This window comes from Danio rerio, chromosome 7 (assembly GCF_049306965.1).
Source record: "Danio rerio strain Tuebingen ecotype United States chromosome 7, GRCz12tu, whole genome shotgun sequence".
In the NCBI taxonomy this organism is placed as follows: domain Eukaryota; kingdom Metazoa; phylum Chordata; class Actinopteri; order Cypriniformes; family Danionidae; genus Danio; species Danio rerio.
Genome location: NC_133182.1, coordinates 37,994,754 through 38,007,318, shown reverse-complemented (window position 1 = coordinate 38,007,318; position 12,565 = coordinate 37,994,754). Strand labels below are relative to the sequence as shown.

Below are 12,565 nucleotides of genomic sequence, written 5' to 3'. Positions count from 1 at the left end.
TTCATGAAGATTTATAGATTGTGCTTTTGTTTGTGTCTCCTGTAGGAGAATGAGTGTATGCGGATAAAGATTCTTGGTGACTGTTACTACTGTGTGTCTGGCCTCCCCGTTTCCTTGCCAAACCACGCTAAAAACTGTGTTAAAATGGGCCTGGACATGTGTGAAGCCATTAAGTAAGTGTATAGTTTTAAATAGAATATACATCCACAATATCATTAACACAGCATCTCTTATTATGTTTTCTTTTTCTATTTTGGCACTGGCCAAGATATAAGGCAGATGACAGGTTGAATATTTTTCTAATCATCACTTGCAGGCAGGTGCGTGAGGCCACAGGTGTGGATATAAACATGAGAGTGGGTGTGCACTCTGGAAACGTCCTCTGTGGTGTGATTGGCTTACGAAAGTGGCAGTTTGATGTTTGGTCACATGATGTCACCTTGGCCAATCATATGGAGTCAGGTGGATTACCAGGGTATGAACAATAAAATACTTTTAAAATGACAAGTGTTTTGTTGCATATAGATAACTGTTTGGCTCATTATGTCAGTTGTTTAGTGCTAATTGTTGCATTTTTTAAATTTATATATATATACTTTACTCCATTAGACGTGTCCACATCACAGAAGCCACCCTGAAGCACTTGAACAAGGCATATGAGGTGGAGGAAGGCAATGGTCACCTGAGAGACACCTACCTTAAAGAGTTAAACATTAAGACGTTCCTGGTCATAGACCCACGGGTAGGAACTTTAACTCGAATATCAGCTGTGTGTTCCTGACACACATACAGTTGAAGTCAGAATTATTAGCCCTCCTGTTTTCAGATATTTCCCAAATTAAGTTTAATAGACCAAGAAGTTTTTCACAGTCTTTGGTATAATACTTGATCTGGTGAATTAAGTCTTATTTGTTTTATTTTGGCTAGAATAAAAGCAGTTTTTATTTATTTGTTTTTAATTGTCTACAGACCAAACCATTGTTTTACAGTGACTTCCCAAATTACCTTAACTTGCCTAGTAAACCTAGTCAAGCCATTATATTTAAGCTAAATACTAGTATTTGGAAAAATAGCCAGAAAAAATATTATGTATTGTCATCAAGGCAAAGATAAAATAAATCAATTATTAGAAAATAATTATTAAATCTATGATGTTTAAAAATGTGTTGAAAAAATATTCTCTCTGTTAAACAGAAATTTAGGAGGGCTAATAATTCTGTCTTCAACTGTATTTGTTACTGTAGATGAATTTGATTGTTTTGTTGATGCTTGTGTTTTTAGTCGAAAGACTCGTCACTCATGGCTCCCAGTATCACAAAGCCTCGTGTGAGTGACGGTTTGAAGATGCGAGCATCTGTGCGCATGACTCGTTTCCTGGAGTCATGGGGGGCAGTCAAACCGTTTGCTCATCTGCAGAGTCGAGAGGAATTCAACACTGATGCAATGGTCAACGGAAAAGGTCATTGCAAGGTCAGTGATACAACAGTTAAAGGGACAGATTCCTCCAAAAAAAAGGACTGATCTTATGACCGATAATCGAAACAGCCAATCAAATTAATGTGCAGATAAGCCTTGTGATTATCCACCATTTAGTCTGTTTTACTTTCTGTCACGTACAGCTGGCTTATTTTGTCAAACTTCCAACATTGTGAAGTTTTGTTCACTCCATTTTCAAATTTAAAGTTCACATGAAGAGCTCTGAATTGTGCATTTTATTTTCAATTAGATTTTTTATTCGATGGACATATAGTAGCTTCTCACCTTTTAAAAAACAGCCAATAGTGTTTTGTTTTTATCACAGCTCTGCCATTTAGAGTTGTTAAGCTCAAGTACATCAAATGATAAGCAAATGAGAGGCGTCAGATGTCAGATACTAGAGAATCAGATACTAGAGAGCATTTGATTGGTCAGAAGATTTGATGAGAAACTCAAGTATGAGGTGATAAAAAACAAGCACTGAACCATTAAGGCGGAAGCGACAAACTGCAAGCTTTAGATGTTTACATATTCTACATGCAAATTTTGTCACTGTTTTTGATCACACTAGATCAGGAGTGACCAACCCTGTTCCTGGAGATCGACCTTCCTGTAGATTTCAGTTGCAACCCATATTAAACACACCTGCCTGTAATTATCAAGTGCTGTTCAGGTCCTAATTAATTGATTCAGGTGTGTTTGATCAGGGTTTGAGCTGAACTCTTTAGGAAGGTCCACCTTAGGAACCTCCAACTATTCCAGCATATGTTTTATGCACTTCCATCCGCAACCCAGTATTGGGAATTACCCATATACACACACACACACACAAAATTATACAATGAGGCCAATTTAGTTTATTAAATTGACCTATAGCGCATGTCTTTGGACTGCAGGGGAAACCTGAGCACCCGGAGTAAACCCATGCGAGAACATACAAATGGACACAGAAATGCCAACTGACCCAGCTGGGACTTGAACCAACGATTGTCTGGTTGTGAGGTGACAGTGCTAACCACTGAGCCACTGTGCTGCTGCCAAAGGTTAACATACTAATACTAATATACAAAAATTTATGTATTTTTTAATATTTTTTTTATGTTTGTTTTTTTTTTTTTTTTATAAACCTTTGAACCCTAATAAACATGCAAGAAAACACAAGTGCTGGATCAGATTCTGTGGTAGACTACATGAACAACTGTACATTTTTTAATCATTGTGCAAAAACAAACTTTTGTACATACACAGTGGGATTTTTTTGAAATGGGAGTAGCTAATAACTTTATTTAAAAGCAAAGACGTGATCTATGAAGAAAACAGAAGAAAAGCACATCATTTTCCTCTGTTTGCATCTGTGGAAAGCATTTGTTGCACATTTTCCCTTTGATTTAATGTCAGTATTTATGGCATATTAACTGTCTGACTTCTTGTGAAGGTTTTTCTTTGTAATTTCATTTAGTCATTTACCATGTTGTTTAAGGCTTCAGAATAACCTGAGACAAAAGGTTGCGCAGTCTGTTATTCTGCAATGATCACATCTATTTTTAGAAATTCATTACGACATCACAAGGTGCAATTACGAGACGACTCGTGACATCATTTTGTTTTACAGAGATGTTGGTTGAATACCTGTCTTTCACAGTTGTGGGCAACTGGGCATGGTCATGTAGTTGTTGTTATAAGGTTAATCCTTCATTAGTTATAAACAATCATACCGCATCCGAACTGTGTGCTGTTACTTTTAACGTTACATAAAAGGAGAGTATTTTCCATACAACTTTTCAATGTGACCATGACGGTCATAAAAGGTCTAAAAAACCATGAAATAAGTCCTTATAGCTTTTCAGATCTGTGCTTGTATCCTTTGTTTCAAAACAAGGTCTTGATAGTGTTGCATTTTCCTTTTGGTTTGGTTAGCTTTACAGGGCAACATTTCAAAGCACATCAAAATGTATTCATGCAAGTTACACATGAGTAACTCTGTCCTCTTGTGGATCAGAATAAAGCTGTTTAAGCTCTGCCAAGGTGGATTGACAGGTTTTGCTCCACGAGCCTATTATTTCTTTATCTGTTGCTAATGGAAAACATACATGTACATGAGTAGTCATCACTAACTATTAAATGGAATACATCAAATCATATTAAAAATCTGTAATCAAGACTTGGGCTGCATAGTGGGTAGCAAGTTCACCTCACAGCAAGAAGGTCGCTGGTTCAAGCCCTGGCAGGGTCAGTAGACGTTTCTGTGTGGAGTTTGCATGTTCTCCCTGTGTTGGCGTGGGTTTCCTCTGGGTGCTCCGGTTTCACCCACAAGTCCAAAAACATGTGATATAGGTGTATTGGGTAAGCTAAATTGTCTGTGGTGAATGGGTGTGTATGGATGTTTCCCAGTGATGGGTTGCGTAAAACATATGCCGGATAAGTTGGCGGTTCATTCCGCTGTGGTGACCCCAGATTAATAAAGGGACTAGGTCAAAAAGAAAATGAATGAATGAATATTTGTATTTATTTAGTTTATCTCTTCTACTCACATTGACTTCTAAAGACATCATAATTATCTGCAGTTCTTCTATTCTGTTTTTAGTCATTTTATAGAGATTATGTCATTGTTAAAATCATCTTTACATACAAACAATTCCTTGATGATGATGAAAGTTGAATAATCTGTATGAATCAGAGATGTAAGCAGTTCACCGGCTGCATCACAGCTGCTGACTTTTTGTTTTTCTCTTTAGGACATCCCTCTTAGATCAGTACCAACTCACAATCCAGACAGGTGAGTGGTGTTTGTGTGGTCTGTCTGTCTGTTTATTTATGTCTGTTTATTCTCTCATAAAGCAAGCTCTATAGTACGAGGTATATTTAGAATCAACCTTGTGTGAATATCCCCTTTAGTATGTGTTGAATCTGGTTTTGAAGCAGCAATGTCTTTCTCACTGTTGCTCTCTGACAGCTTTGATGAGTCTCTTGAGGAGCCCTTCTCTTTACCCGCCCCTCCTTTGAGCACATATAAGTGAGTGAAGCCATACTGGCTCATCCAGCTCTGTGGGGCCCGTAGTTTCAACACTAACCATGCAAATGCTCAGAGAGCCACTGCTAACTGGTTATATGGTTAGCATGAACGTAGCTGTACTGTACTCCCTTCCTCTACTACGGTGTGTTTTCAAAATACAGTGCACTTTCGGGTTAGACAAGCGTTTGTGTTTCTGCTTGCAAATAGAGAGAGTAAGATAGATAGAGAGAGAGAGAGAGAGAGAGAGAGTGAGAGGAAACAGCATTTTCCTTCCTCAGCTGTGTTGAGGCATATTGCAAAGGGACTCTTGCAAGCTCTCTCAGGGGTTTAAACTAACACATGGCATCCTGCCTGCACCGGCCATCACACACACACACACACATACAGAGTTCCAAACAGAATTTCTTTTTTAAGTTTCACTTTCATTGTTTAGATCCCTTAACTACACAGAACATTAACTGCAATATTAGTCAAGTCATTTATAACTACAGACTTCACACATATTCACCCAAGCTTCTCCTTTGTTGGCTGCAGTCAAATATAACTCAATAACAGCATGACAAACGTCTGTCCTGTCCAACGGTGCCCTTGCACATTTAGACGTGTGCATTGTGTTTGTGTGTCTGTGTGTTAGTTAATGGATACAAGGTGTGTTTTGTTTCCATGATCGGTCTCCTCTGTTCCAGTAGGAATAAATCACAGAAGACCAAGTTTGATGAAGAGCTTCATGACAAAATGACCACAACCATCAATGATCTGAGCTCCAGCAAGTTAGTCTTACACAGGCACACTAAATCATTTTTGGATAGGTTCAAGTTCAGAATGGTAATGTTTATGGTAACGTTTTGTACATGTGCTTGTTTGTGCAGACAGTGGGTGAAGTCAGAAGAAATCTCCGGCCTCACACTATGGTTTACTAAAAAAGATCTGGAAATGCAGGTTGGTGTTTCACAGAGGGCTTAACTAAACTGCAGTCAATTAAATACAATTGTAAGGTTACAAACAGTCAATGATAAACTTCATTGTGATTCATTTATTTTTTTGAGCGTAAATGGGAGTTTTTTTTGCATGTGAAATGAAAATTGCATTCACTTTGGAATAGAAGTCGCAGCACACTTCAGATGATAAAAAACAGGTCATTCTGGAAAATACTGTAAATAATATTAAAGTGTTTGTGTCTGTGTTCGTATGTGGTTCTTTCAGTACAGGACTATAGAGATGCCAAACTTTAAATATTACATCGGTTGTGCCACTTTCATCTTTATCTGCATCTTCATCATCCAGATGTTGGTTACCAAGCAGTAAGTGACATGAACTCAAGCTAAAACTAATAGCCTTAATTCAACACTTAAATGCTAAATGTGTCTGCGTGTACTATGATCATTAGCCCTGTAAGTGTACGATTCTTTTTCTCTCTCTCCCTGTCAGACGTATAGAGCTGGGCTTGGGGTTTGCAGTATTGGCGTGTTTTCTGCTGTTGATTCTGTGCATCTGTTTTGCAGATCATATACAGGTTAGACCACCAATCCCTTTTTTGCCTCAGCACACACATTGAGTTGGCTTAATGGTTTTGGGGGTATTTTTGTGTGTCTATCACAATGAAGTCCAGCCCCCTGTGGTTTTATAGATGCTGAAGCAAACAGTCTCTCCTTTGCTGTGTACTGTGCTGTAATGTGGGGAATGTCATATGCTGTGTCCATTGTTGGCACAGACTAAAAACAAACTTGCATCTGCTACAGTGTCGCAAACATAAATACATACACATAGAATCAGACATTCATTCCCAGTATCCTTTCTCTCCCACTCAAATACATTGTGGCTTTTTCCAACACATTCCTGCTTCTGTAACCTTGAGTTTTTCTAAAGCTGTTTTTCTTTTCTTTTTTCTTTCTCGGTTTTTCAGAGGATGTTTCCAGAGAAGTTAAAGTCATGTACGTGGCTCTTGGCTCTTTCAAAAGCAGTGGTTAAGAGACCTTTTGTGCGCATCTTATTGGCAACTGTAGCCACCACAGTTATAGTCGTCATAGCCATGTTTGAACTGGTAATTCTCAGCTTCACTTATTATTTTTAGTGCCTTGTACAATGTAACACACAAAACATGAAACAGACATTGCACAAACATCAAACTCTAAACAATTTTTGCCCATCAAACTGTCTTTTTTCTCCACAGTTTTTAAAAAAAACGGACAATTTATGTGACTTACTGCAGCAAAACAGCAGCTTTGCTGATTCTGCTAGAGACGAACTTCAATATTTGCCTGTGAGTAGCCAGCTATTAGCTGCTTTAATTGTTTTTTCAATGTGTATAATAATTAATATTATAAATAAACCAATCCCACATCCCACCCATATTGTTACTTTATTGTTGTATTATTTCATTTTTAAGTTGTATTTCATATTTTAAATAAGGGTATCATATCAATTATATTACACTTATATTATATAAATACATTGTATTACAGTTGAAACCAGAAGTTTACATACACTATGAAGAAGGCACCTGACATTTTTTTAAATGTCTGATGTAAAATCATACTGAATGTTTACTATTTTACGTCTGTTAGGATTATCAAAATGATTCACATTTGCTAAATTCCAGAATAATAAGATAATTTTTATAGAATTTTTTTATTAACTTCTAGACAGTCAGAAGTTTTCATACATTTCCTTAGTATTTTTTAGCTGTGCCTTTAAATTGGATAACTTGGGTCAAACTTTTTGGGTATTCTTCCACAAGTTTTTTTTTCCACAAGAATTTTGGCGCATTCCACCTAACAGAACTGGTGTAACTGAGTCAGATTTGTAGGCTGTTTTACTTCAACAAGCTTTTTGAACTCTGCCCACAAATATTCTATGGGATTGGGATCAGGGCTTTGTGATGGCCACTCCAAAACATTCACTCTGTTGTCCTTAAAGCACATTTTAACAAATTTGGCAGTATGTTTAGAGTCATGGTCTGTTTGGAAGACCCATTTGTGGCCAAGTTTTAATTTCCTGGCTGATGTCTCGAGATATTGCTTCAAAATTTTTACATAATGTTCTTTCTTCATGGTGCCATTTATGCCATATAATTGTTTAAACCAATGAACGTGGCACCTTCAGGAGTTTAGAAATTGTACCCAAAGAAAAAACAGATTTGTAGAGGTTCAAATCTCTCTTCCTGATGTCTTGGTTGATTATTTTGATTTTCCCATGTTGTCACACAAGGAAGCAGTGTGTTTTCCTTAAATACTAATCTACAGTTGTGCCTCCAATAACTGAATTGTTGTCAATTAGCCAATCAGAATCTTCCAAAACCTTGACATTGTCATCTGGGCTTTTTCAGAGGCATAGTCATCCTATTGTGTGTAAACTTTTGACTTTCAAGAAAAGTTTTTAAAAATTCTCAAAAAAATATCTCATTATTCTGCTATTAAGAAAATAGAAACAATTTTGATGACCCTAACTTACCTAAAAGAGAAAAGGTTTAGTCACATTTAACAGCTGACATTTAAAAAGATTGTTATGTGCCTTTTTATACAGTGCATGTAAACCTCTGGTTTCAAATGTATATATTATTACCAACATAGAGAAAAATATATTCTCTTAATAGTGAATATTATATTAATTTAAGTCTTGTTTGTATTGTTTTTACAGTATTTGGTTTACAATTGTATATTGGCACTGATCGCCTGTGGCGTGTTTTTGAGGGTGAGTTTTGAGCTGAAGTTGGCCTTCCTTCTCATCGTCTCCCTTGTTTCCTACACCATCATCCTCTACTCTCAGGAAAATCTGTTCAGCAACTACAACTGCCTGCTCTACACCAACCACAGCTGGTAAACTCACAAATACATGTCTTATATCGAGACATTGCATACACTTCCCGTCAAGTTTGGGGACAATTGTTTTTTTTTTTAAATGTAATTTTTTTTTTTATTGTTAAATATTTTTTTTAAATTTTAAATAACTGCTTTATTATTGTATATAGTTTGAGATCAAATTATTACTCCAGTCATTATTGCTTTTATTACTACTACTACTACTACTACTACTAATAATAATAATAATAATAATAATAATAATAATAATAACAATAATAATAATAATAATAATAATAATAATAATAATAATAATAATAATAAATAATAACAACAACAATTAAAGGCGACGTAGTGGCGCAGTAGGTAGTGCTGTCGCCTCACAGCAAGAAGGTCGCTGGGTTGCTGGTTCGAACATCGGCTCAGATGGTGTTTCTGTGAGGAGTTTGCATGTTCTCCCTGCATTCCCGTGGGTTTCCTCCGGGTGCTCTGGCTTCCCCCACATTCCAAAGACATGCGGTACAGGTGAATTGGGTAGGCTAAATTGTCCATAGTGTGTGTGTGTGTGTGTGTGTGTGTGTGTGTGTGTGTGTGTGTGTGTGTGTGTGTGTGTGTGTGTGTGTGTGTGTGTGTCTGTGTGTGTGTGTGTGTGTGTGTGTGTGTGTGTGGATGTTTCCCAGAGATGGGTTGTGGCTGGAAGGGCATCCGCTGCATAAAAACGTGCTGGATCAGTTGGTGGTTCATTCCGCTGTGGCAAACCCGGATTAATAAAGGGACTAAGCCGACAAGAAAATGAATGAATGAATGAACAACAATTAAAACTAAATATAATATTAATATAGTGATTTCTTAAGGATCATGTTATTTCGAAAACTTAAGTAATGAAGCTGAAAATGCATCTTTAAAATCGCTTGAATAAATGATATAATTAAATTATAAGCTACTTTTGAATAGTTATTTTACAGTCAATAACATTTTGCAATTTTAAAATTTGTACTGTATTTTTGATGAAATGAATGCAGCCTTGGTGAGCGAGTGAAGCTCTTTTTAAAACATTTAAAAATCATTCTGACCCCAAACTTTTGACTGGTAGTGTATATCTTTTAATATCATATTTATAATACCTTAGATGACATTTATTTCTCACTTAAATGTTTTCAAATTTGAAAATGCAGTTAAATGTAATTTAAAACAGTTCATTTGTACTGTTTTGTTTTACTTTTACATTTATTTAGACAAAATAAAATTTAAACATTATATGTACAGTTGAAGTCAGAATTATTTGCCCCCCCCCCCCCCCCCCCTCCTTTGAATTTAGTATTTCTTTTTAAAATATTTCCTAAATGATGTTTAACAGAGCAAGGAACTTTCACAGTGTGTCTGATAATATTTTTTTCTTTTGCAGAAAGTCTTATTATCTTTATTTCCGCTAGAATAAAAGCAGTTTTTTTTTAAACACCATTTTAAGGTCAAAATTATTAGCCTCTTTAAGCTATATTTTTTAATATTATATATTAATATATTATATTATATATATATTAATATAATATTATTTACTGTCATCATGGCAAAGAAAAAGTAGATCAGTTAGTAGAAATTAGTTATTAAAACTATTATGTTTAGAAATGTGTCGAAAAAAATCTTCTTTTCATCCAACAGAAATTTGGAAAAAAAATAAACAAGGAGCCTAATAATTTAGGTTGGCTAATAATTTTGACTTTAATTGTATACAGGTATATGAAGAGCTCAACGGTGCATTTCACCCACATTTTCAAATGTAAATAGCTGTGTGCAAACTGTAAAATATGTTTAGGCATAAAGAAGTGAAAAAAATGAATGTTTAATGTATACATCTTCTTTTAATGTTTAACATTAAAATAGGACTGCACAATATATCTTGCAGCACTGATATTGCACTGTGTGTATCCACAATAGTCACATAGCAGAATTAGATTATTTATTAAAGATTAAAAGATGAAGATGTTGTTATTTTAAAACAGTTTATGCAATGATGGCTTTGCTTTTTGTTTGATTATTAATTTTTTGTTCCTGGCCACTGTTAGACTCTCCAGAAAACCATAAAGCACGGTTTATTTCACTTTCACTATTTTTGGCTCTGTTGTATTTGTGTATGGTTGTACGTTATTATGATTTACACAAATGCACTGCATAGACAAAGACTCGATTATACCAGTCGATCTAAATGAATGAAATCTTTCCTAATAGAACTATTCAAATTATCTAGTGAAATTATATTTATAATCGAAATACAGCGCTCAGCATAATTGAGTACAGCCCAATATTTTCCTCCATTTCTAAGTGAATTAAGGCAATCTATTTTGGTGCATTTAAACAAAAAATATTTCTTAAACATATATACTTGTTAAAATCATATTTTAGTCACCAAACATATTTAGAAATTGAAAGATAATAAAATTAAATTTTAGCAAAATATTGCAAAAAAAAAAAAATAGAATCAACAAAATTTCAACTAAATATTTCAATGTTTTTTGTTTTTCTTGATTTTTCCTCTTTTTTAAAATTTGTATTTAATATTTTTCTGTACCATATATTTGGCTGTACTAGTTTTTGGACTATTGTCGTATTTTTTTTTTTTTAGATAAGCTCCAGATTTGGCTTCAGTACTGACTAATCTAATGTATTTGCACAAATATTGTAAAGCTTCCTATTAAAAATATGAATTAAAAAGAGAGATTTGTGAGAGGTGTACTTATATATGCTGAACATTGTATATATCACAGAAAAACTAAACATAGCAATATCAAATTTTTCCAATATTGTGCAGCCCTACATTAAAATATATATTTTGGTGCTTGAAAAACAGGTGCCAGAAAACTAGATTCAGGAAACACCTTAGTACAATGATTAAACTTCAAAAGCTGATTTTTGCTGAAATAAATGGGAGAGCTGGATGGAAAAAGTCAAAAGTTCTGCTTTGGTTTCTACAACCTCAGGTTTCAGAGCAATTTGCAGTGAGTAAATGCCCCACATTTATGATTAACTAATTTTATATAAACTGCTAATGATACTTTACGGGGCTTGTTTATAGGGTTTATAATCCAGTATGGAATATATGGTTGCCAGAGTGCATATTTAACTTATAAGTGTTTGAATGAGCAGCTGGATAGAGTAAAGAGATCCTTTTATAGATAAAAGTCCAGTATTGTAACATCAGGAATTCAATTTAATATTTATGCATGTAGTTCTGTAATTATTAAATATATATTTTTGAAGCTGGTGGTCTTTTTTGCATTTATTTAATTGATCTATTTGGCTTGCATCTTCAAATCAAGGAAAAGTCATTGTTTCATGTTTTTTTATTGCAGGCCTAAAGTTCTTTTTCAAATTAGAAATATAAAACTATAAAATAAAAAAATAAATAAAAAGCTATACAATAAATTTTGGACATTGGTCAATATTGTAATATTTTGCGCCTCAAGTAAAGTCATGTCCGGTGTTTGTTTGTTGTAGTGGGGACAGTCTGATGGTGTGCAAGGCAGGACTGATGAAGCACCCAAAAATCATGAGTTGCATCTACATCACACTTTTTCTCTTTACCATGCTGCTCATATCCCGCCAGGTAAACACACACACACACACACACACACACACACACACACACACACACACACACACACACACACACACACACACACACACACACACACACACACACACACACACAACACATATTATACAAGAGCACAGCACTGTCCCAGCAGAGAAAATCAGGTCCTCTCTGTTCCTCTCAGAACGAGTACTGCTGCCGTCAAGACTTTCTCTTGAAGAACAAGAACCTGGCCGATAAGGAAGAAGTGGAGCTGTGTGAAAACCTGAACCGTCTCCTTTTGGAAAACGTTCTCCCGGCGCACGTGGCTGCTCTCTTCGTGGGCGAGAACAAAAAGAATGAGGTGGGGCTGCTGTCCGCTATCTCTTTACTAAACCGGAAATACAAGGTAGGAACTGGCTTCGAATGAGCGGGATGAGCCTGTTTATCACCTCCCTCTGTCTCCCATTCAAGACCAGAAATATACCAGTGATTCCCAACCGGGGGTATCTGTAAGCAATATGAGCAGCTTTGTTAAATATTTAACACAGATATGTAATAATGTAGTGTTATGGTTTCCAGATATTTAGGTAATGATTATTAAAGAAAGAAAACAAATCAGTGTTCATTATAGCTTTGCAGATTGGCTTGTGACAATAGTATTAGACAAAAAAGGTTGGGAAACACTGCCATATGCCACACAGTATCATA

The 12,565-nt window shown here is 35.4% G+C and overlaps 1 protein-coding gene across 25 annotated transcripts in view; it reads left to right on the top strand.

Annotated features, from left to right (window-relative positions):
• adcy7 (adenylate cyclase 7) overlaps positions 1-12,565 on the top strand; it is a 91,499-nt gene that overhangs the window by 65,292 nt on the left and 13,642 nt on the right. For 4 of the 25 annotated variants that reach the window (XM_073906954.1, XM_021477571.3, XM_068222359.2 and 1 more), the window contains exons 8-22: positions 46-173; positions 317-475; positions 610-742; positions 1,282-1,470; positions 4,212-4,252; positions 4,430-4,489; positions 5,176-5,259; positions 5,359-5,428; positions 5,693-5,790; positions 5,918-6,002; positions 6,393-6,530; positions 6,660-6,749; positions 8,126-8,304; positions 11,779-11,887; positions 12,060-12,263. In XM_073906954.1, the coding sequence (XP_073763055.1) occupies positions 46-173; positions 317-475; positions 610-742; positions 1,282-1,470; positions 4,212-4,252; positions 4,430-4,489; positions 5,176-5,259; positions 5,359-5,428; positions 5,693-5,790; positions 5,918-6,002; positions 6,393-6,530; positions 6,660-6,749; positions 8,126-8,304; positions 11,779-11,887; positions 12,060-12,263 (1,767 nt within the window). The remainder of the gene's footprint in view (positions 1-45; positions 174-316; positions 476-609; positions 743-1,281; positions 1,471-4,211; positions 4,253-4,429; positions 4,490-5,175; positions 5,260-5,358; positions 5,429-5,692; positions 5,791-5,917; positions 6,003-6,392; positions 6,531-6,659; positions 6,750-8,125; positions 8,305-11,778; positions 11,888-12,059; positions 12,264-12,565) is intronic. The other 21 variants (XM_073906965.1, XM_073906963.1, XM_073906964.1 and 18 more) reach the window with 7 other exon arrangements.